The sequence below is a fragment of the Elgaria multicarinata genome, chromosome 16 (genome assembly GCF_023053635.1).
Source record: "Elgaria multicarinata webbii isolate HBS135686 ecotype San Diego chromosome 16, rElgMul1.1.pri, whole genome shotgun sequence".
NCBI classification, from domain to species: domain Eukaryota; kingdom Metazoa; phylum Chordata; class Lepidosauria; order Squamata; family Anguidae; genus Elgaria; species Elgaria multicarinata.
Window position 1 is genome coordinate 15603277 of NC_086186.1, and position 26352 is coordinate 15629628.

General features: G+C 41.1%; 1 protein-coding gene and 1 pseudogene across 1 annotated transcript in view; both read right to left on the reverse strand.

The window, feature by feature from the left end:
• Positions 1-26352, reverse strand: part of FAM227B (family with sequence similarity 227 member B) — a 102452-nt gene that overhangs the window by 2930 nt on the left and 73170 nt on the right. Inside the window, exons 12-15 of the mRNA XM_063142649.1 lie at positions 8233-8285; positions 6343-6503; positions 1092-1169; positions 234-308 (exon numbers count right to left, since the gene is read on the reverse strand). Of these exons, the coding sequence (XP_062998719.1) occupies positions 234-308; positions 1092-1169; positions 6343-6503; positions 8233-8285 (367 nt within the window). The remainder of the gene's footprint in view (positions 1-233; positions 309-1091; positions 1170-6342; positions 6504-8232; positions 8286-26352) is intronic.
• On the reverse strand, positions 11566-11716 carry LOC134409898 (U1 spliceosomal RNA; annotated as a pseudogene).

The window sequence follows — 26352 nt, forward strand, 5'->3', positions numbered from 1 at the left end:
CTGACTCCTGATATAATCTTTGCTCAATTGAACTGTTTAAAATTGATATAATTACAAAAAAATAGAAGTCATTATTTTGACTCTTGATACTATTGTTGTCTTGATACTACTAATGGGCTCCTCCCATTAGTTAGAGCCAAATCATTTGCCCTTGGAAATTATGTTACTTATATTCCTGACAAATTAAAGAGGCATAACTTTTGTTAGAGAAAAAAAATAGTTAAAAAGGAAACCTTCTGTATATCCTGTTAACTTTCACTCTTTGCTCTTCTAACCGTGCAAGTTCGTCACCATACCTGTGTTGGAAACTAAAAAACAAACCATATGTATGACAATTGAAAGATTATTCATAATAAAATATGTTTTTTAATTGTAATGTACTAAATAATTTCCCCAAGCTGTGGTTTTCGGGGGCAAATACCATGTTGTGCATGAAATGTAGCAGCTGGTTTATCTCTGCTTTGCTGGGAAGCCCAACGCTCCTCAAATCATTTGTTCCAGAGTAGCCCTGAAAGAGGGCCATTAAACAGATTCCTCTGGAGGATGAGCAGTTCTCAGGATTGTAGCTGTAGCCATCTCTTACGCATTATTCCAACCACCAAGAATAAGCTGCCAACAGTGACCAAAAGTACCTGGGTGTTTGCAAGTTTATTGTTGCTCCTGTATCCATAGTTCATGGATCCCTAGACCTATATTTTCTTTAAAATTCCACTGAATTGAATATAGAAATGCTTTTTCTGAGCTGTTTTGCATATTCTAGTGGATTTCATTTATAGCAGCATTAACACATTTTCTTATGTTGGGTTATAAACAAAAGTAGGGAATTCATAGAGAGGATAGTGAGAGTGACTAATGAGGCTGTATAATATCAGCTTTGCCTTTTTGCTGCCCTTGCATGAAATTTAACTCATGCTGCCCTACTTGAAGTCCCTAAACTACTCCTCAGTTGTTCACAGAGCGTTAGTGTAGTGAAAACACTTGTTTAGGGTGCATCCTATGCACGTTTAGCCAGAAAAAAGACCTACAGATTTCCATTCTTCTGTCTAAACCTGAATGGGATTGCACCTTTATAGTGTCAGCGCAATACTCACTCAAGAAACTCATTATGCAGGTTTTCCGTAAACTTTTGACTCTCCTCGATAACATCTACGTAAGTTGGAGAAACTGGTGTGCTGTCATTCCAGTCAAGGAAAAAGATCTTTTTCAGACCTTTTGAAAAGTTGGCTGGAATGGGGAATCCCTGCCAAGTGATCATGCCATGCCAAAAAAGATGGTGCTGAGTACGGCCTAGGATGGCAGCATCTGCGCACAGCAAGCACCTGGCCCCATTCTACATATTAAGGATGAACACAGGTGAACAGAAATTCTGAAGTGAACGGTGACTGCAGAGCTAAATAGAGGCATGCTCTAGCCTCTCCCTCCCCCCCCATCTAGAAGATCAAGGGCCACTGGGAAGCTCTACCCCCTGCCTTCTAGGAAGAACACTATGGGTGGGGTGGGGAACATGCTGGCTCCATCCATTGTCAAGTAAAGGTGCAGGTGCTTCTATTTATTTATTTATTTATTTATTACATTTTTATACCGCCCAATAGCCGAAGCTCTCTGGGCGGTTCACAAATGCTTGTTCTAATGCTTGCTTTCCTCACTCCTCTGCATTCCTTTTTCTTTTTGTATTGTGTCAACTAGATTTTGAACCTACAGGCAGCGGCTGCCTTCTTTTAATATTTGTACAGCACTTAGTAAATTTGAGACCCTTTTTAAGGGTTAAATAATAATAATTCTGGAGATGGATCAAAGCTCAGTAGTCTGTCTTCTTCCTAGTCCAGTTCAGGGACATTTGGGAGTAGAGGAGTTATTGTCCGTTTTTTAGGCCCCTCTGAAATGACTGAGACAATGATTGGACATGAGCATGAAGGGCCCAGCCCAGTTGTATTTCTCATGCACAATGCCCAGTGGCTGGGATCTATGCGTAAGCATTAAGGGCCCAATCCAGCAGGATATTCTCTCTATTAGTTCTCTTGCACAGCTCCCATTCATGTTAAATGGGTCTTGCGAAGGAAGACTTCCTTCTGGATTGGGATCTTTGTCTTCTTGAAGAATATACAGAACATTACAATATATTTTTAAGCCAAGTTTTCAGCAAATTATATAAATGTCTGCATAAAATTGCTGCAATCTACATAAATATTAATGGTGCATAACTCAAACCTCTCTGAGGGCCACTTTTACATAGTTATTAAGAGGGAGGCATCAGTGTGTAAAAGGCAGGAAAGTATTTTCGGTACAATTGTATTGTTTCCTTTTAAACCATTCTGTTAGCCTCCTCTTTCTCTGTGTCCCATAGTGTATCCTCTTTTCTTTCTCTGTAAGCCCACAAGTCTCTCTGACTGTTCTGTTAATTTTTGAAAATAATTATTTTTCTGCTGCCATTAACGGTAGAACTCTACCAAGACAGCATATGTACTAAAAGAAACAATACAAACAGTATCACTTGTCAAAAAACACTATTATTGCTCAGGGTTGCATAAACCTGTGTGCCTGCCATTCAGTTTGGCATTCAGGTACTAACTGTTGATAGGCAACAGTTCTCATGATAGGTTAAGTGCTAATTAAGTGCTTTTATATTGTATTTTATATTATGGTTTTATACTGTTGCTTTATACTTTGAATTGTCTTAATTTTGTAAACCGCCCAGAGAGCTTCGGCTATTGGGCGGTATAGAAATGCAATAAATAAATAAATATAAATAAATAATTATAGCACTGAGAATACTTGGTTTTGAATGTGTGTGTTTTAATCAATGTCCTATTTTAATATATTTTAATGTATTTTTCATAAATTGCTTTGAGATATCTTTAAAATATGGTAAGTCTATTAAAGAAAGAAATACATAAATTTATCTTTAAGCTGGAATTGGACAGGACACCTCTTCTATTAGAGGATGCCTTCGAAGAAAGGGCTGACCTCTGGCATCCCCTCAAATAGAGGACTATAAAAACGGACATATGGCCACCCTATGTGTGATGAGCAGAGGAGATGAGGATGCAGTGGAGAACTGGAACTTCCTCAGTGGTCATGAGTTATGAAAACCAGATAAAAACCTGAATAAAAAGCTTGTTCTGGTGGAGGTATTTAGAACATTAATTTTTAAAGTTGAATCTGTAACAATGTTGTAGTATAGCCCTATCTGCTAGCAGAATGCTTCTGTTCAGGATGCTAGTGAGCCATTTCCTCCAGGCCATCCCATCCTCCCTATTTTACATTCACCTTTTTCCAGCTGATAGTCAACATTCCACAGCACGAAGCAGGCACAATCTTCATTGGATTGTTTGATTTTGGTGTTTATGGTTTTTTTTGCATTCCCTCCTCTCGCCCCTTGGCTTTAAACAAACCAAAAAGTAGTTCTAAAATTATCAAGGTTCACCTAAGGATGCTCTATCTCCTTCTTGTCTCTCAGTGGCTACAGCCCTGGCAACACTGACCATCTGAGTTTGCTATTAGAAGGAATAATAGGACATCGAAAGGCCTACAGAGTAACTGAGAAATATCATAAATGCAAACACACTATTCCCAATGCTGATATAGCAACCACAAGAATGAATGAATAAATAAATCGGGAAAGAATCTCTAGAAGAAACAAGAGCCCCCTAAGAAAGGATTTACCAAATTTCCTTGAGATTAATCTAAGGCTGTAGACGAGAGCCATGAACCAGATCTGACACAGATATATACTATATCCTTGAGGAATCTGATCATGGTAGGCTTAAGTTAAAACCAAGAAAAATCACTCTACTTTTAAAGTCATTTTTGGAAAGCTCTGAACCCTGTGGGTTTTCCTTCCCAGTTAAATTCCCATGTAATTCTTTATAGGAAAACCAACAGTGTCAGAATCAGAAAAGAAAATGATGTTTACAAAGCCTTTTCCTTAGATTCTCCAACAAAAACTTTCCAAAAGAGTTGATTTATATCTTTTCTGCTAGGTTTGTTTTTAAAAGCCAGTAGCAATTAGAAGTGGGATTCTGACGAAGATGTTGACATATGATGGTGGTTATTGGCAGATCAAACAGATGTAACTTGAAGATTTGAAGTATAGAGAAATATGTAACCTCAGCTGTCCAGTTCTGAAAATCTTGTTTCATTTCATTTTGATCATCACATCACAAGATGGATACAGACACAATGGAAAGGGTTTGGGAGCCACCAACAATAATTTTGGATGTAAAAGAGAGAAGTGGAATTAGAGGCCAAGCCTCCAGAAAGCAATATCCTAACCATATAGTCACAGCAAGAGATAAGGAAAGGTACATGATGGTAACTTTCTTGGTAGACAACCTGTGATATACCCCTTTACTTTCCCTTAGACAAATGACTACCAGCCACGTCAAGGGGATTTGGCACAGCTCTGTGAGAGCTGTGATTAGCATTCAGGATTTGGGCAGAAAAGAAAAGATGAAATTTTGAAGAGCAGTTGAACACTCGCTGGAGAATGGAAGTGTTTTTTTGACAATAACAAAAGTGAATGCAAAACCAAAAATTCAGCCTGGGAGAGAACACTAAAAAACAAATGAGGTGGTTCAAAACACCGAAAAGCCCTCCAGATAGTATGGACTGCAAATCCCATCATTCCCAGCCAGTAGGAATAGGAGTTGCAGTCCAACACATCTGGAAGGCATCAGATTGGGTAAAGCCACCGAAAGGAGTTATAATTCTGAGTTAATCCCATGTTGAGGTTTAACTGGGGAAGGGATCAACTATCAGTTACTATCCTGAAGGAGTGTTCTTTAAGAGTCCAGTTACCAACACTCTGTAACAACAACTTATGCACCTCACCAAAAGATGAAAAATGCTATAAACAAGCTGCAGTACAGATTTCCCTACTCTTGTCATTTGGAAACATTTTGATATACAGGAGAGCAAAGTGATAAGAATTCTCCTAAAAAGGCTTGAGGGAGTTCAGACATTAATCTTTATTGGGAATGGTTAACTCTGCCAAGCCCCAGATTTGCTGGAAATGATTATGTGTGCAAGACAAAAGAAAATTAATTAAAATGACTCGCACTTTACAAACCCGTCACAGTTTAACAGAAGGAAGCCAACCGAATGGCTAGGCACGGCTCTTTAAAATCATCTGAAAGAGCTTGGGGGTACGGTGTTATAACCAAGACACAGTGCATAAACTTTCTTAATAGTTGGTTAGTTCATAGCAGGGAGGTTCCAAGTACTAAAATTAATGTTCAAATTTAGATTCCAAAGTTAAGATCCCAAACTTTTAGGACCCAGGTGACTACTCCAGATGAAGTATGGAAACATATCATGTTGGACAACACAAATACATTTCTTCAACAAACCCATGAGCAATCGCATAACTAGAAGCCTGCCAGAAGGTCGAATTCATCGGGCAAACTCATCACTAGAACTCACTGGGCAAACTCATAAATAGAAGCCTGCTGTGGGATTTGTTATTCTGGTTTCAAACTCTTTACCCTTAGGAAACACATTCCATGCTGACCCATCTGCTGACGAACCCTGAGATCTGTGATGGAACCCCTATATATTGTCAGTCCCCTGCACATGGTTGTACATTGCAGAGCATTTTCCTTTCAAGGTCTTCCATTGCTGATATTATTACGATTAGAAAAATTCCTGATAAGATCATCATCATCATCATCATAATCCAATAGTTCTCTGGAATACCTCTAAATCAGGAGATTATGGACTGGATCATGAAATATGGTTGAGCATAAGGATCCCACACCCTTCAAGCTAGCTTTGACAACCGTGTTTCATCATAATATTTGACTGTTGCTAAAAGTTTTCACTTTGGTCTAGCCACATGATGAGAAGCTGCCCACTGTGATCTGTCTCCACCTAGCAATGAGAATACTGATGAGATCCACATTCAAAGTCAAACTAGATGTAATGGTAGCAATCACATTTGTAATTCATGTGACTGCCCTGTACACATATAAAGCAGAGTGTATGTGGCTGATTTTAACATGAAAAGGGAGGGGCACAGGTGGGGGAAGTTGAACTCCCCTGCTCCTCTCCCATTCCCAAAATCAATTGCCCCAACACTTTTCTCAGAATCAGGTCACTTCTGGTATCACAGTTGGCCTCAGAGAGAAAAAGAAGTTCTGGCAATTGACCCCAAACTTCTAGTTCAGCCCTAAGCGTTAAAGGAAACCAAATCTTCAGACATGTAGGCTTCCTTTCTGCCCTTCCCAACCCCACACCCATCTAACTTCCTTTTTTATTATTTAATTAAGCCATTTTAGTGTAGGGTTCAGATTTTGTAAACACAGCTCGGGTAACAACTTTTTTTTTTTTTAAAAAAAAGGATATGGGATTTTGCAGATTTCAGTGTGATTGATCCTGTAAGCCCGAGAATTTGATAAGGTGTTAGAGATTCCGTGCATCTGAAGATAATATAAGACCAGAGGACTTTGACCACCAAGGTTGAATAGCGAACGCTGAAAGTCTGGACCTCCTCCAATATAATGGGACTATAAAGAAGGTGGAAAGAGCCTTTATTAGTGATCACTGTTCACTGTAAATGAATAACAAAATACTGTAGCAAAACGAGATGACCTTAAATTCTGAAATAATGGACAAGCCGCATACTTTTAGTAACCAAACAGCAATTACCCCATTGGGAAAAACAGGACTCAAACAGCTGGGGAGGGGGTTTGCAGATTTTGATTCGGAAAATTGTGCAGGGGGAAAGGTTAAATATCCTCTTTCCAGTGCTGCTGGCCATGATCCAATTCCCAGCTTGCATCCTTTTAAATTTCTTCTTCTTCTGGTTGCTACCAACTTATGCAAATCCTTAAACACTACTGTATGAGTATCAGGCAACCATTCCCTATTCCTGACATGGGCGCTTCAGGATACTTATCTGTTGTTTATATTTATGTTTGCTGTCAGAAGCACTGGCATTAACGCCTATAAATCCATGGGAAATAGGATTGTCTACGGATGCATGAATAATAAGCCCTTATTCCTTAGAGTTTGTAACGTTTTATTCCCAACCATTGTCTTCCTCTTTGTCTCTTGTAGTTCTGCATGTTTACAGTACATATGGGGTTCCTTCTGATATGATTAGTGGGCTGTTCATTATGGTTTGAGGCCATAATTTAAAAAATGAGAAGAGGGGAGATCCTTCACTTCTGTAAGGTTGCAAAATGGCAAATTGTGCGAGGTTAGAAATGATTTTTAGCTGGATGTACACGCAATCAAAGCGTAATGGGGTTTGGGCAAGCTAAACGACATTTCAGGTGTCCCTTGCAGTCCAGTGCCTCTGACTACAGAAAGATAAAGGATCCCTTCCAACTCTGAAATGTTTGACTCTAGGATTTCTATGAGCAGAGCTGTCATTGTGGGTGCTCTGTGGCAATATGTCCTAAGACGATAGGAACATTCTGTGATGTCTTTTAGTTGGAGGTAGGATGGCCCAAGAAGGCATAGAAAGTGGGTGGAGATGACTCATTTTTCTTCTCCCCCACCAGACAAGGGGAAGGGGGCCAGTATGTTCTCTGTGTGTATCAGGATATTAATCTGTGCTGGAACTTAGGCCGGATCTACACTACTGCTTTAAAGCACTTTATAACAGTTTTATAGCGCTTTAAAGCAGTAGTGTAGATCTGGCCTTGGTCTAAAAAGGAGGCAGAGAGCTGTCCAGGGTTATTGAGAAAGATTGTGGCAGGGCCATGGCTTTGGAAATGTGACAAACTCACAGTTATTTAAATTTAGTATATGTTTTAGTAAAGTGTGTGTGTGAGAGGGTTTTGCCTAAAGTGGCGAAATGTCTTGGGCAAGCCCTGGGTTATGGCCTTCTTTGGAAATGTTTGAAAGAGGCACTCAAAATCCCATGTTAGTTGCATTTTTAATGGACTAACCTGATACGTTACCATTAAAGAGTAGTATATCAATTCCTTGTATGCTGCATGAAAAAACTAGAGTGAATTCTGTTCTCAGTCTTGGCCAGCATATGACGTTGATTGACATTGTTTTAGTAAGCACTTGGAAAATCGGTTTGCCCACAGGAGCAGATTTCAGAAGAAAAAGGGACTTTGAGGTCAATGGGATATAAACTGCCGGATTCTCCCTCCTCAAATCACCGAATTAAATAAAGGTTGTCAGGTTAGAAAAAGCAATGCTTATTTTAAAATAAGTAAGATGGGAAGAACAAAATTGCACCTTCCGCATAGCACAGCCCTTTTTCTTCCGTCTTACTGGTTCTTTGTTTGGTTCCTTCTTTGGCTCCTCTTTTGCCAGCTGAAAACGCACTGCACAAAATACAAACACAAGTTCCGCCGTTTATGCTGTTTCATGCCTTCCAGACACCTTTATTTCCTTGGGTAGAACCATGACTTGACTCCTGTCCTACTCCATATTGCTCTGCTTATTTATTTTATTTATTTATTTATTATATTTTTATACTGCCCAATAGCCGAAAGCTCTCTGGGCGGTTCACAAAAATTAAAACCACAATAAAACACCCAACAGGTTAAAAACACAATTACGAAATACAGTATAAAAAGCGCAACCAGGATAAAACCACACAGCAAAGTTGATTATAAGATTAAAATACAGAGTTAAAACAGTAAGATTTAAATTTAAGTGAAAATTAAGTGTTAAAATACTGAGAGAATAAAAAGGTCTTCAGCTGGCGATGAAAGCAGTACAGTGTAGGCGCCAGCTGGACCTCTCGTTCCACAACCGGGGTGCCACAGCGGAGAAAGCCCTTCTCCTAGTAGCCACCTGCCTCACTTCCTTTGGCAGGGGCTCACGGAGAAGGGCCCCTGTAGATGATCTTAAGGTCCGGGCAGGTACATATGGGAGGAGGCGTTCCTTCAAATAACCTGGCCCCAAACCGTTTAGGGCTTTAAATGTCAATACCAGCACTTTGTATCGGGCCCGGACCTGGACTGGCAGCCAATGAAGTTGTAAAAGGACTGGCGTAATGTGATCTCGTCGGCCAGTCCCTGTTAGTAAACGGGCTGCCCTGTTTTGTACCAGCTGAAGCTTCCGGACCATTTTCAAAGGCAGCCCCACGTATAACGCATTGCAGTAATTCAAGCGAGAGGTTATCAGAGCATGGATCACTGTAGCTAGGCTATCTCTGTCCAGATAAGGGTGTAGTTGGTAGATCAACCTAAGCTGATAAAAGGTACGCTTTGCCACTGAGTTCACCTGTGCCTCAAGTGACAGTTCTGGATCCACAAGTTCTGTATGCTTAACAAGGCATACAATCCCTGTGCTGATAATGAGGCAGGCGCAGCTACAGTGACAGGCAAGTCTACTTTGACTGCAATCCAGCAGCCATTTCACATGACCATTGATCCTGCCACGGCCTTGCACAACAGCTGGGGTTGCACATACAGAGTTGTGGGAGGAGGAATTTGGGAATGGAATCCAACCCCTTCTGCTCTGCCTCTCCTTCAGTTCATTGGCGCTATTGCCATATTTTTATTTTTTTTAAAAAAAGAAGGGTTCTATATACACAGCAATTGGAGGGGGGAAGGAACTATTTGTGCAGCATCCATTTGCGGGGTGGGCTCAATGAGCCAAATGGCCCCCAGCGCTGCAGATTTTGTGGCCGGATAGCCTGCCATCAGGATTTTTCATTCCCACCCTGCAGCTGCGATGCTGTGGGGGGTTTGTGGGAACCAAGCAGGAAATCAGCATCACAAAGACACCCCCCCCCCAATCTTCATACATGCAATACCACAGTCTGCTGCAATTGTTTTGCTGATGGAAATGTCTGTGGTCAATTCTGTCCCCAACTCAGTGCCAGATCTATTTTATAAGAGCTTCTACAGGTTTATATTTCTATGTATGATTGGTTTGCCCCTGCCCCCTTTTTAGGGTTTATACAAGAACAATCGCAGTACAGGGATGTGTAAGTTAAAAGGAGAGCTACTTTCACTCACACAACGTTTGTCTCTAATATAAACCACAGTTCTAGCAGTAGTTCTCTTCTTCTCCCCTTCCTGCAGTAATTAAAACATTCTGCTGCTTTATAACCCTACAAAGCTGGAAAAGCTATCTGGAAGCCTCCCTCACCCCCCCCCCACTTCAGCCTTCAATATAGTGAAATTTATGCAGCCTTCCCCCAACCTGGTGCCCTCTAGATATAGTGGGCCAGACCAGGTTGAGGAAGGTTGATTTATGGCTTTTCAGCCATGGCAGCAATCTGTGCCTTCAAACGAGTATTACTGAAGCGCTGTTGTCCATTGTGTTAAACAAATTTCCCAACGTTGAGGAAAAGGGGTTGCGGTGTTGCTGTTCTTAAATCTGTCACACGATGCCACGAAGTGCAGCGCTGACCTGCGCCGCTGCAGGTGGTAAGCATAAAGCAATTCTGCAAATGTGTAAGCATTTCTGAGGGTGTTTGTCTTGAGTGTGCTGCACATCCATCACGTTACTCATCACTATTTGAAGCTTGAAGAAAACTCTCGTTACCGGCCAGCTTTCTGGTGAATGAGCTGCAAGACACCAAAGATCCAGCTGCCCATCAGCTCCCCATGGATCAGTCATCACTGAGACCAGAATGAATTAAAGGTACATGCAAAGCAATAACTCCAGAAGACTTTAATGTATGAGTGAAGTCCCACAAAAACTGCTCAACAAATCTTCATTTAAACCAGGGGTGGAGGAACCTGTGGTGCTGTAGATATTGGATTACACAACCCATCACCCCTGACCATTGGCGATGTTGCCTGGGGCTGGTGGGAGTGGGCATCTGAAGGGCCCTTGTCACTTAACCACCTCACAACTCGAATGTCACAATGGCCTGGTTCAGACAACACACTAAACCATGCTGCTTAACTACAAAATGGTTAAGGGAATGCATTTCCTTAACCATGTTGTTGTTGTTGTTGTTGTTGTTATTATATTTATTTATTTGTATCTCGCCTTATGCCCAATACTGGGCCTCAAGGCAGCCAGTTAAGCAGCATGGTTTAGTGTGTTGTCTGAACCAGGCCAATACGTTCAAGTTGCAAATATGAAATGGTCATGTTTTGATTCCCACATCTCGCAGTGGTGCAGTGGTTCAGCTCCCTAGCTGCCTTCCATCAGCAGGTATAGAGGGGAACCAAGCCCCAGAACCACAGCAGATGATGGGAGGAAGCACAGGACAACCGAGCAAAGGCTACCTTCTCTGAGAAGGGTGGGACCACAGCTCAATGACAGGACACCTGCGTTGCATACAGAAGGCCCCAAGCTCCATCCTTGGCCTCTCCTGTTAAAATGACCAAGTAGCAGATGATGGGAAAGAGCTTCTTCCTGAAACCCTGGAGGAGACGGCCAGAGGAAACAATACTGGGCTCAATGAACAAATGGCATAAGGCGGCCTCCAATGTTTCTACAAGAAACGGATTTCTAAAACTGTCTGTTCCAAGTTGCTGCTCTCCAAATGTGTCAATTCCTCAGCTGGGATGGGGTGATGGAAGTTTCAGTCTGACACCTGCTTGGAGAAAGTGCTCTAAAAGATGCAGGGCAGGGGCAACCTACGTTAAATCAAATACATGGCAGTTTGAAAAATCCAACCCAGACTCAAATACCAGGATTGCACTTATGTTCTCCCCAAATTATGCAGTTGAGTTTCCCGCATTTAGGGAAATCACAGGGGTTAGCACACCCGAAGTGCTATGAGCCTCATCCTGGGAAAACCACCTTCATCGTCATGGCATTTCCCTTGCCAGGTAAATATATTCTGGTTCCCCACCCCACCCCCCCCTCTCTCTCTCTCTCTCTCTCCATTCTCCATATGGTTCTCTGTGCAGTCACTCATGTGGACAGACCAACGACCTGTGCATAGGCACAGAGGCCACAAAGAAAGATCTTATTTTGTCTGATCCCAGATATGCACTGTTCTTACTTTATCTTAGGATAACGCTTGTGACAGAGCTGTCTACAGAATGCCTTTATGAAATGATGCATCACTCCTTAAATACTTCCCCCGACCCTTGTGTCATTATGACCCAGAGTGCCTTCTTTGGAATGACAGCTCCGAAACAAAGATCAGCCAGCGAGAAATGATGGGCAGGCCACCCAGAGAGACGAAATGTCGCTTCTGGCCTCCAGAATATTTTTTTCCAGTTCTTTCAGTGCTAGGTAATAATTGGATCAGTATTCTCCTCTAACATCTGCTGCTGGTTCAGATCTCTGACTCTCCTTTTCCCAATCTGACAAGCATTTTGAATGTTATTAATTGAAATTCTCATAAGCTCAGTCTGATAGAGAAAGTGATCTGGTCGTCTTGCTTATCACATTGAGCTTTGAGATCCGTTAGGGGGAAGAAACATATGGGAACAATATTACTAATAATAAATTTTCAGAGGAATCTGTAGAAAAGATTTCACCAAGATGAGGAGCCAGTTCAAAAGAATACCTTTACACGGCAATGTGGATGCCTTAAAAAACAGACACAATAGGGGAATATCAGCGGAATATACGTGCACAGAACACTGCTACTTTGTATGCCAAGATTGTTCTAGTCAGTAGCCTGTGGAGGCATGAGATCAAGTCATCCTTGGGGATGTGGAACTCTAGTCATTGCTATAGCTGTGGTGGTGCAAAAAAGAGGCCTGCCCCCAAACAGCTACGCTTGCATCCTGAAAAATGGAATGAGGACCGATCCACACTCCTTGCCACCTCAAAAGCAAGGGGGAAACCCTCTTGCTATATCTCCTAGCCAGGCAGGGTTGTGCCTGCAGGACTAATGGTGAATCTGCTCCCTTCCCTGCCTATCTTTTCCCATCTTCCACAAAGGCTGTTGCAGTACACTCTTCTGGCACAGGAAGCAAGGCTTCCATCTACAGCAGTCTTCCCCAAACTGGTGCCCTCCAGATGTATTGGACTATATCCTCCCATTATCACCAGCAGGTGACGGGGTTGTGTTTTTTTTACAGTATCGCTCCGTGAATGTCCTCTGTGCACAGGCTTTGTACTGCTGCTTTATTTTAATTGCTTCATGGATTGAATTGGCCCCACTCTTAAATCCTCAAGCTTGCATCTTCCAAGTGGCGAGACGTGCCAATGGGCATTTCCTTTAAGTGGTTCAAGAGGTGACAAACTAGAGGAAATTTTGCTCGTTTTGCTGTTCCTGTATAGTTTCTCAGCCAGCTTCATGGCACTTCCCTCCATGGACTATATGATTCAAATATTCAGAATGAATTGCTTGTAATAATGCAGCCTCACACAACCTTGGCAGAAGTCACAGAGGATGGTGGAACTGCTGCCAACTCACCAGTGGCCCATTATTTGAATCTTTCCTCTCTCTAGGAGGAATACATCTTCTCAGGCAACTCCCTATGCATTTGGCTCATAGGGTAAGTACTAACTGATGCAGTAACACACCCATATTGCTTCCTCTTTGTTTGGACGTATTGTCATTTGAGGGTGTGTGTATGTGGGGAGAATAGAAGAAGTCTTAGATACAATCCCCTTGCTCTTTGCCCTCTGTATCACAAGAACTGGTTATGATAAATAGTATGTCCACACAGAAGAAAAAACACGTTTATTTCAAGCCCTTAAAAAGTCTCTCATTCCTCCCCCTTCTCAATTAGATGACTTTGTCCCAAGATCTGGAAGAAGACATAAAACAAGTCAAATTTGCAGAATTCTCTACTGTTTTTAATTACTTAAAATATGCATGGTTGCTTTTTAGTAAATAAGACATTCGTAGCTAAAACTATGTGCTTGGGTAAGAATTTAATTCCCCGAGACTTGCTTATGCCAAGTATCTCATATGTCAACTAACAGAACTAGACGGTACTAGGAATAAGAATAGTGTAGAGGTTCCTTATACACCACACACACACACAGACACACAAAGTGATGATTTAAAAATCATAGAACATCATGAGGAAACATCTCTAGAGACTGTCAAGCAAGTAGACAAAATGAGATGAAACTAGTAGAACTGGGAGCCCAACCTTCATGAGCTTAATGTTATCCAAGTGGTAAGACACTCACTTTCGTTAAATTAGATGGACAAGTTGCACATGCATAAAACTTAAAATGGTGGTTCACATGCTGTCTTTCAAGCAAAGGCAGTTTGATTGACAGACTTGTGGTACTTAGGGCAATTTAATATACTGATTTCAAGATATAATTTGTTTGTTTTTGACATGGTGAAATTGTTTTGTGAAAACACCCTCCCCCCCCTCCCAAGGGAAGCAAAATGTGTTTAGCATGTTCTGAAAAAGATAAGAAAAATGAGTGGACACATGTGGTTGTATCATGTAAGGCAACTTCCACAAGAGCATTTTCTCCACATGAAAAATAGGGGGTGGGGGAGGGGTCACATTAAACTGTTTTTTTCCATCTCAAAAAATGGAGAGGGCCCAGAGCGTGTGTCCATGTAATTAGTTTTGCCCAAGCAGGGTTGATTGTGAAGAAACCACGTGAATAATTGGCATTAGACTGCTTGAAAGGGTCTAGCGAAGGATGGTCCCTACCACCAATTTCAGAAAACAAGATTTGTCTGCACAGAGATAGAGTTATTCCTTTACTGGACTAATTCAGGCAGTTTAGTTTCAGTTGATTTTAATTCCATCACTCGTTGACTGCCAATGCGCATGGGGAAATTGGTGGTCTAAATCCATCCACGTACCTCAGCTGGGGTTGCTCTCATTTCTCTTAATTCTATAATTGTTTATTTCAATTTGTAGTCAACAGATTTTAAAACAGGAAGACAATACATTGATGGTGCTATATAATTAATTAATTAATTAATTAATAATAATATAAAATACATAATTAATTAAAACTTAGGGTGTGAGCCGACCCTGGGAAAGCATCCGAGGGGCCATAATATTTTGTGCACCTCCCTCTCCATTGGGTAGGGAAGAAGCCCCTTCATTGGGGCAGTGAAAACCTCCTTCAACATTGTTTCTTCTGCCATCAGGGCTCTAACAGCAATAGAAGTTGGAAAGACGTATGTTGGAAATGGATTGGAGGAGGCTTTAGATCCACTGGATCCAAAACCCTCCCATTCCGCTGGCTTGCCCTCCAACACGGGCGGGGTGAAACTATGCAGCTCTGAAGCTGGTGTAATTATTTTCGCTTCTCAATGGACGCAATGGGAGGGAAAACAAGAAGATTTGGCATTTCTTTAGCCATGAATTCTTCTTCACCCGACGCATAAGGTTGCTCTGCCAACACACCATTATTAAAAAGCTCTGCCACTAATTGATTCTTGCAATACAAGCTCTTTTATGTATTCCTAGAAGATTATTCAAACCTAAAGTCAAGTAATTATAACTATTAGTGCAGCAATGTTATCAAACATACTTTATTTAGCGACTCTACTTAGCATAAAAAGGGTTGTTGCACTGGCATCCTTTGGGCATATTCAGCAAAACTTGGCCAGACCCTTCAGTCTGGTTTTCAAGGGCTTCTCATCATAAAACTGCTCAGAGACAGCAAGCTTGTGCCAAAGATATCTTCCAGGATCTCGCTCTCCCACCAACTCACTATGGATCTTATTGACCTTTTTTTCTAATTCATGAAAAAACTCCAAATTGGCTGCCCCACAAAATAGTTTGGAGGGAGCCAACAATTTTTCCAGCAAAAGCTTTCCAGATCTAAGGAGCACAGAGAATCATGAAGACAGGGCTCTCTGTTGGAAGAAAGGGTTTTGTAACACAGCCTGGCCAGAAAGAGCATCTGATCTGATGCTATGATCCAAGCAGTAGTGTTTGGAGAAGGTATGTGCTTGAGCAACAAAAAAGCTGAGCAATAGTCTTGGCTGATGAAAAATATCTCTCAGATTCCACAGGGCTTCAATTTCTCAAAGTTAATGAGTGAGCCTTTATTCGGCAGTAGGAAATACTGCAACATTCTTGATTTAACATTAGTTTGTAGTCATCAGATTAGATGCAATGCATATGATAATTTTTCAGCTAATATAAAGAGAGCATACTTTGAGCCATGACTCACAAGAGCAACAGGATCTAATTTTTTTTAATGCTAGAACTCATCTCAAATTTTTAATGCATTATCGCATTATCCCATATACGATCGTAAAGAGTAGAAGCCAACGAAGCTAGAAATCTTATCTGCGGAGCTCCGCAGACTAATATAACACTCAAACCGAGCGGGGTGGGGGATGAGGCTACAGAGGGAAAGGAAGGAGGCTGACTGCCTGTTTCCCGTTTTGTTCCCATCATTGCTCCCCATAAGGAAATTCAAAGAAACAGCCTCCACGAACAGGGAGCAGGGGGGGAGAGGGGACACAAGGCTACAAAGGAAAGAGGCAGCAGAACACGTCTCCTCATCTAGCTGCCCGTTTTCCTCTCCTTCTTTTTGTGAACCACCCAGAGAGCTTCGCATATTGGGCAGTACAGAAAAACAATAAATATATATATTAATAGAGGAATGAATTTGTTTTAAGAAGCTTTCTCTGTGAAGCTCCGCAGAAAGACTTCAAACTAAAATCAGCATGAATGAAGGAGGCAGCGGATTGGTGCAAAATAGGGAATTGGGCCAATCACATTATCCTGCCCTCAAAGCTCCACCCACATATCAAAATATAACTCCCCCAAAGACACACAGCCATAACGCGGTGCAAACTTGGACCCGATCTAAAAGTCACGGTAAATCGCGAATGCAAATATGCACATTATTGCAGTTAAAACCCAGCGCCAAGGCGAATGGACGTCTGCGTCATGTAACCTAAAACGCGAATATGAACATTTAGGTCGGGGTAAAGAAGCTTTATAGACAAGCCCCTGTTTGTAACTTATACTATTAGCTTCTTAGCTTAATTTCAGTTGGTGCCATCCACTGTCATGTGCTGGACCCATGGCCTGCTGGAGAATGCCTGGGAGTTGTAGGTCTTTTTTCTGTCTAAACATGCAAAGATTGCACCATAAATGTCACATCTTCCAGGACAGAAACCGTATTTTCTCGGCAGGCTTAAACCTCAACACATATTATTTTACATATCAAACATTAAGTATAACAGCATACGTAAGACATTATAATAAATCAGTAAGTGAGTGAAATGTTAGGTCAGGGGCACATTGTTCAGCACAAGACTTTGACATACAACGGTTACATCATTTTGTGGAGTAGATATCTTGGAAAGAGATCATTTGGGCTTGTGTTAGGACACACAATTATGGATTTGAACCCATTTGTTTTATGGATGAAAGTTACAGTCCAACACATTTGGGGCAGGGGATGAGGTTGGGGAAGGTTGCTATAGACAAAAAAGACAGATTTGCCAGATTATGCTTTTGCATTTTTAAAACGGCATTCTGGTATTTCACACAGGAATGGATCTATGAACATAAGCATACTATGTGGCTATTCCCACAATATCCCCATCTATGTGGCTATTCACACAATATTCCCATCAGTTTAAACAAATGTCTGAACATATGTAATGAATAATGTTGTACAATGTAAAGCTTGCCCAGTGCTTATTCACAGATAAATATAATATTAAAAATGATCAGTCATCACTTTCATTGGTATTTTTCCATTGAAATAATAATAATAATAATAATAATAATAATAATAATAATAATAATGATGATGATGTTTAGCTACTCTATAAATATATCTGTGTAACAATACGAACCTATAAGGAGGCCATAATCATATAGTGGTGGCAGAGACATAATTTTAACAAAATGGATCAGGGTTCTGTTTGTAATTATGCAAACTAAAAAAGATAGCCAACATGACACATGTCATGAAAGGCAGGAAAACCATAGCAGATTTTGTTATCTTATTCCAGCAGTGTCAGCTTTGAACTTGGGACATCAGAAAATGCCAGAAACATATGAGAGATTCGTTAACCCTTTCTGCAATAGGTACCAAAACATTTCTTGGCTCCTGAAACCACACCGATTCTCAGAGAACAGTTTATAACACACCGCTGATAAATTAAAATTTCTATAGTTTCACAGAGGGACTAATAATGAAAACCATAATAAATTTCAGGTTAGAGAAAATGTGGTGAAGAAAATCTGTTCCGATGCCTATTTCCTGTTTCTATAATTTTCTCTTGACCCAGAAGCATAAACATGAACATTGTGCAATGAAGCTTGCTTGTTGCAGGATCTTTTCAAAGTTCCTTAACAAGAAATGCTGTAAAATGTATCCATTAGTATTAGTCTGAATTTAGGAAAAGAGATTTGTTGTTGAAAGAATACTGTGGCCATAGCTAGACCTAAGGTTTATCCCTGGATCGTCCAGGGGTCAAACCTGTTCATCTAGGTGACACACAGGGGATCCAGTGCTCAGGCAGGGGCGAACCCTGGATGATCCCAGGATAAACCTTAGGTCTAGCTGTGGCCTGTATAGCTCTGTTTTCTGCAACAGTTTGGGAGGTACATTTGAAGAGTTAATGTTTGTAGGCTTTGGTTTTTCTTACGGTTGGCTTTTATAGCACAGAGTCACTTGCCAACATCTGCGGAGATTGGCACAAAATTGGTACACACTGTGACCTATCACTTAAAAAAAAAGACCATTTATATTGCGAAGTCAAAGAAAAAGCAGGCATGTTTTAAAGAGAAAGGTTTGTGGGGTGAATCAAAAGCTTAAGTACAGTGCTCTGTAATCTGATCTCTCTCAATAAATCTTTCCCAATAAATCCTTTCAGATCTCTAAATTAACTCTGCAGAAGCATAGGGATGTACAAATATATTGGAATGATGTTGGAGCCTAATCTGGACAGTGTTTTGGACTGTGTGTATTTTAAAGCAGAAGCAATGGAAACATAGCCTCATGATATCAACATAACCAAAAGCCATACAGGTGTCTGCACTTTCAATTAGAGATATGAGTTTACACAGTATCAAACAAGATGTACTGGTGGCAGACTGGATCACTTAAAAATAGTTCTGCCCCAGTCATGTATAATGTGAAGGCCCAATCACCTATAAAGCTGGTATTTGGGGCGCCTCTGAATGTGTGATTTATTGCACACTCGTGATTGGCCACTAATTAAAATTTGAGGGTCTTTTACACCATGTCAGCAATGACTAAGGCATCTCCTGAGGTATCCCTTGAAATTCTACCATGAAAAGAACCACTTTTAAAGTGGTAACATCCTGAAAAAGTGGGATCTTCTGCCACTAGATGGCGCTGTCTCAATGGAACTGAATGGAAGGGAAGTATTCAATTCAAACCATGTGGTCGGCCCTCTCTGCCTGTGTAATGCAGCCCATAACAATCGCATCAAAAAGCAGGAAGCACAAATGCCCCAGGTAAGCGACGCGATTTCCCCTTAATATAAAGATACCCTTTCACTCTGCAGGGGTGGGGTACCTATTAGAATGGTGTGTCCTGATTGGCTGATGGAATCTGAGGAATTAGTGTAAAGCCCATGTTACCATGGGTGCTAGTGGTCCTGCTCCTTCCTTGCTTTTGTGCCCCTCAATACAGAGGAGCTCATGAATAATGCAAATATCACTCATGCATAATGGATTCCCCTTCTGAAATTTGCATGTGGTACGACCTTGACCCCTCTATCAGGCACCCCAATTGGCCGTTTCCACCGCCTTTCCCCTCCCTGCTGCCATCATTTCACTGGCGGAGGGACTGCCCTGCCTGCTTGGCACAGAGGAAATTAATTGCTATTAAAGCTTGAGCTTTCAACTTCTTTGAACTTTCAAAATATTCTGCACGTCAACTCTGCTCAAGCTTCAGTTTAAAACAAAAAGGAGCAAAATCAGTCTGGTAGATCTCGAGTAATAATAACCCTTATGTTCTTGTTTTTAGCTGTGTATATTTATTGTTTTATATTGCATGATTTTATCTGTACGCCGCCCTGAGATCCTAGTGATATAGGACGAGATACAAATGTTTTAAATAAATAAATAAATAAATAAATAAATAAATAAATAAAATATAAGATTCCTGAGAGCCATGGTGGCATGGATGGTGGTCCTGATGACATCCTAGTCACTCTGTAGAATTCAGAGATGATGCAGGTGGTTGACACAAGCACTCTTTAGTTTATTCAAGGTGATGAAGTAGCTAAGGAGAGAGCGTGCACGCAGGTGGCATAAAATCATCTTCAAGCTTACTCTGCGGCAATGATGGCAGCAAAGAAACGATATTTCTCCACCACCATTGTATCTGTGTAATACTGTCCAGCTGAGCTTTTCTGGGTGGTCCATGGCCTTCTCCAGCCTGACCAGTGGAGGGAGGGAGGGGAGCTATTGCTGGCCCACTGTTACTTGATTGTTATGCACTTGTGGATAAAGTCCAATTAACTGATGTATCCAGTGCACTTCCTGATTCTTTTGTTGTTGGATAGATAAATATCAGTTGTTGTGGCCAGAGAATGTGGACAAGAGACTTGTTGGATGCTGCCTCCCATCTAGACATGCAACCCTTGCTCCTTGGGTTGACCAGTTGAGTCCAGGTGGTTATTAATCCTTCCCTATGAGAGGAAGTGATCCTGGAAGGGATGGTCGTGAAGCTTCTCCCAAAGAAATATTCTGTAGACCCCAGATGTTATAACTACTGCTGTTTCAAAGTTCCTTTCACATATTAATCCCCCCCCCCAAATTTTCTCATTCAATTTCGGGGGAAATGTTCGAGGGATAATTTTTGTGTGTGAAATTCTTATGGGTGAGGTGGGGGGAGTTCTTGCGCTTACCCTAGTTATGAGGTAGCTGAGGTGTGTCTGCGGGTATATCCGGTATTTCACCATGCAGTAGTCGTGGAGCCTTTCTGACTTCCTTTAGTTTGATTAGAGCCCAGGGGGATCTACACTACTGCTTTTAAAGCGCTTTAAAGCACTTTGAAAACGTTTTGAAAACTGTATATGCAGTGTGTCCTGGGCCCCAACAGTTGTCAAAACTGTTATAAAGCGCTTTAAAGCAGTAGTGTAGATCCCCCCATCATGAGATTCTTACTGGGAGAAAAAGTGTGTATGGAGTGGGACGGGTGGGGTGGGGTGGGGGAATGGCTACAGAAAGCAAAGCAGCAGTCATGGGGAGGGTTCACCTCCTCTCACGCAAGTGTTTAGATCCCCAACATGCTGCATGGTAGGAGAAGGATGTGTTTTTACACAATTTTATCCATTGCCATCGTGTTTGGTTTAGTCCTGTGTCATGTTTTGGCCAGCCATTGTCTGCATTTTTGCCAGTATCAGTAATGTAACTTGTAACATGTGTAAAGGGATTTGCATTGTACAGTTCAGCGCTGTTTAATTTGTCGAATGATACATTTTGGGCTGGCTCAGTCTACTAATATAATAGCCTATAAAACGTTCCACCTTTATTTTCATTGTTATTGTAAATGTAGCTATTAATCAAATTACCTCCAAATGACATCATAATCAAAAAAATAATTTCTACTGTTTCGCTACTTAAGGTTCATTTGAGTAAATGGTTCTATGTCAGGGAATCAGCTCAGGCGCTCCATTATCTTTTTCATCAGGATATAGACGTCCCTGCTAGACAATAAAAATTCTCAAGGAAGATGATATTGTTACTGCTTGTTAACTGATCTGTTTGGTAAATAAAATACTACACACCGTGGGCGGGAGGGAGAATTACTTGTCAGATTGGTAAACTCCCATCAAAGTCAATGGACTTACTCCAGTATAAATGGTGTCCTAATTCCTCAATACTCCTTAAATACATTCCACAAAATAGTTGCCAGCCCAATGGGACTACTCTGGAGGAAGTGCTGTGAAACCATAACCAATAGGTTTCAGTAGAACTTCCATATACAATAAGAAGCAGAAATCACTGATTGCTCTAATCGTTCACTTATGTCAATGTACCCACATATCTGTTATTAAGACCCTGTGTGAGTTTTATCTACAAAAGAAGACAGTTGGCCTACACCATTAGCACACTTTTAAAAACAGTGGATAAAACAGTTTTAAATTACCAGAAGTTGCATCATTATGGATTATTGTTTTAGCATTGCTAGCTCTCTCTAATATGATGTTGCTCTCAGAGGAATACTGATTAAAATAGGAAACAGATGTGCTTTCCATGACCAGATTGGGGAAAAAGATAAACAACTATAGAAAATCAATTCAAATAAAAAGAATAGCCTGAGGGCGTTTCTAGAAACGTGGAGTGGTTTGGGTGGCAATGGTGGTGGCTATTTAAGTATTTCGGAAGGGTGGAGCAGGCATTGGAAATAGGCTCAAATAAAACTTTCCCCTCCCACTTCAAAAACAGTGTGTGTGTGTGTGTGTGTGTGTGTGTGTATATATGTATGTGTAGGGGGGGAGGTATTGCTGAGACCACCAAGAATCTCATAAACATATTTTGATTGTACTATAAGAGCCAGATCAGGTTAAACATTAAAAGTGGATGCCACTATAATGGCTAGAAAAGACGCTCTGTGAAATACCCATGAAGAAAAGTCCTTGGTTTGAAGCTTCAAAGATAAAGCTGATGAAAGGTAGAAAGCACTCTGGGATATACGTTTTATCTGAACAATATGTCAGCGAAGAAGCACAATCTCCAGTCTATGCCTTTTAGAACAGAATCGAAAGCAAATGAAGCCATAGCTCACGTTTTCAGGTGGGATGTTCTTGTCAGGAATTATTCATAAAAGCAAGCAATTGAAAAGGTTACCAACTTATGGGCTGAGACGGACCAAGTAAATTGACACAAGTAGGTAGGGCAGGGAGAGGCAACCTGGGCCTCAGGTAGACTTACCTGGTCTAGAGTGACTGAGGGGTGAGGATCTTGTGATATTTTTTTTTAAAAAAAACCAACCTCAGAGGGAGAGGACTTCATGCCTGCCATTTTCTTTTTAAAAACACACATAGAAGAAGCGCACGAGCGCTCATGTGCTCAAAGGTAGGTTTTTTTAAAAATAATAATAATTTCCCTGCTCTCCCACCCCACCCCTGATGGGCGCAGAGTTCCTGAGGAGCTCTGTGGCCCATGCACGGTTCCCAGCTCCTCGCGAGTAACTGCAAAGAGCTGGGACAAACCACGACACCTGGCCACACGTTCCGCGGTTTTGGGATCAGCCCAAGACCGCGGAAAAACCGGGCTGCAAGGGTAGGGCAAAATCCTGGGGTAATGGAGGGATCATCCCTCCCTGCTCCCGGGATCCCCTGTGCATCATGTGGACACACAGGGATGATCCTGGGGCGATCCCTGGGATAAGCCCTCATCTAGCTATCACCCTGGTGTCCTCCAGATGTTGTGGACCTAATCTCTGACCATTGGCCAAGCTGGTGGTAGTTGTAGTCTAAACCATCTTAAGGGCATCATGAGCTAGAGCAATTTCAATACTAGAGAGTTGGTATGAGAAATCAACTAGGGAAGCTCAAAATGTGAACTGCCCTCACATTTGAAAAAAAAAGATTTACACCCCACCTTTGCTGCCCATCCCCACCTGTCCTTGTAATTTTCTAACTTCAACCAAGCACCATGATCCCCAGCAGGGAATTACAATCCACATGTCATATGCAGTAAGGAAAAGCCTTGTGGGGCTTCATCTCTGTAAAGGTGAGTCCCTTGTCCCTGTTGTCCACTCCCACATTTCTAAGGTAAAGTCTTTTTCTGCTTAGGGAAAGTGGGGAGGTGAACTGGCAGGAAAGGGGCGTGCACAATCCACAATGTTTTTTGAGCCTTCCTAGGGAGCTTTCAGAAGGAGAGGTCCTATCACCACCAATCAGAAGGCATTGTGCAGCAATTCTGTCCTTTCTTTCTTAATGGACTCTATCCGATAAGAGAAAAGACAGAAGAAGCTGTGATGATCAAGGATGGGAATATCATCCCTTTTGCTCACTATGTGGGTACTGGGAAATGAGGTGACCGATGGAGATTCAGAAAAAGAACCAGACATATGACACAACCAGGATACTGTTGCTTCTCCCAGCTGAGGCTAGATAGAAAAAGCCACTGCCTTGTATCTGTTTATGAAAAATAGGCCAAGGCACGCCACACCAAAGAATGTGGTAGACCAAGGCAATATACAAGACATCCTGTCAGGCTTATGAACTGGTTTGAAGTAGCACATGGTGTACTATGAGGATCATCAGACGAGCATTTTATAGCACGCTCATTACTGCGCACTCACAGATTTTCGCAGGTCCTTTTCATGACGCTGTCCACCTCCTGCTCCTTCTGGGCATTTTCCAGACCCCAGGAAATGCGATTTTTCATCCTACAACGAAATGTGCCATTTCTTGCTGTGTGCAGGGAAAGCAGCGCGATAAAAATGCCCACTTCATTGGGCCACGTGGTCTTTGTTTACTTCCTCTTTCTTCAGCATGTGAAGGAAGAGGAAGCTGCTCATCCCTATTGTGGGACAGTAGCATGAGGCAAAGTGACGGGAGGGAAACGCGATTCCCCTGCCCCCCATCTGAAGAAGCTCTATATGTCAGTATCTGTGACAGGAATAAGATATCTTTCTGGCACTCGTAAAAATTCTACTAAATTCCAAGGACTTAAAATTTTGGCCAGCCCCAGGCCCTAATGTCAGGTATTTGTGAAAAACGTGTTTTACTGGACTCTACTCCTGCTCCACTCCTACAAATCCATCCTTTCCCCCACTACAAAATACCGAGCTGTATTATCTGCATATTTCGTATTACATTCAGCAAGGAAATATAAACAATTTCCAGCAAGTGCAGCTTAGTACAAAAGTGTTTTTCGAATGGGTGAAATCCCTCTTCTTGGTTTATGCCTATGGGAGCATGCCTTTGCTTAAATGAAAACAAAAAAATAAAGAAAGAAACATAATTTGCTAGAGCTTCCTTTGCACATGCTTCCAATTTTCCCTTATTTGAGGTAATTTATTACCAAATAAGTATAGAAGATTGTTTTGGGAGCCTCATCTGAAAATACTGGCAATGGGTTAAAATTCCACTGTCTCCTGTCATAAAACACATGGCAAAGGCAACTGTTTACCCTCATGTGCAACAGAAGTCATTCCATCAGTTTCACAGCATCTCCCAGAGTCAATCAATCTCTTGAGATTGATAAATCAACCTTTGTCAGAGCTAATCATGTCTTGTAGAAATTTGTCCACGCGGCCTTTGGGCATCTTGTGGCTCTCCAGATGGACTACAGTTCCCATCAGTCCACCTTAGCCAGCACAGCCAATAGTGAAGGATAATGGGAGATGCAGTCCAACAACAGCTGAAGGGCCACAAGTGGGGGACATGACCGTTTTGGGTATAGGAAGGCAGAGAATTGTCAATGAGAGTATGCAAGTTGCCACTGTCATATCTTGGCCCAATTTATATAAGAAGTAAAATAATACAATTCTGTCCTCTGTCATCTCCAAAGATAACACTGCAGTTTTTGGACATTTTAAACAGAAACTCTAGTAAACTCTAATATCCCAAGAACTGGTTTGATTGCGCTGCTATTTTAATTGGTTTTAGATTTTAAATTGTTTTATTATGTTTTATTATACTTGTTATGGTTTAAACCTTTATTTTGTGAACTGCCCAGAGAACTTTGATCGCTATAGTAATGATCGCTATAGTAATGATCGCTATAGTAATGAAGTAAATAACTAAAAAAGTAAATGAATAAAAGAATTTCACTTTAAAGGATTTATAACAAATCATGAATTTTACGGTATATTTATAACTTTTGTGAACTGCCCAGAGAACTTTGGCTATTGATTAGTATAGTAATGAACTAACTAACTACAAGAATTTAATAAAATAAATAAATACCAATATAGTTGTTTTAAAAGGATATTGTTTTTTTAATGTCCTTGATGGTTTTAAATTTTGTATACTTGTTTTTAATGTTCACTGTTTTTAACTTCTGTAATTTTAAAGAAGTTGAAACAACTAGTCATACATTTTTAAGGATGTTTTAATCATGTATACTATGTTTTTAATCAGTTTTTATGAGTTTTATATTCACTATTGTTCCCCGCCTCAATCCAAGTGGAGAGGTGGGTAAGAAATAACTTCTTCTTCTTCTTCTTCTTCTTCTTCTTCTTCTTATTATTATTATTATTATTATTATTATTATTATTATCTCAAGCATTATTAGTACAGGTTTAACAATGCGGCTGGTACTTCCAAGGAAAAGTAATGCCTTTGACAATGTTGAGCTGCTAATATTCTGCCTGTGGGAACATGGGTGTCCTGAGCAGAGGCCGAGCTCTGCTCCCACCCATATTTATACTTTTCTCATTCTCTATTGTCTGACAAGATGGAATATAGCTATATAACAATCGGAGCAACTAAGTTTTCTCATGCCAGAAAATTACAAGATAGGCTGAGGCAGATGCTATGTCTGGGAACAGGGGCAGCAATATCATGGCAGAAGAAACAGCTCAGAGAGTTACTATAGTTAGCAAACATGGTTGATGGATTTATTTCCCCCACCCCCACAATTTGAAGCAAAGTGGATTTTGTTGCCT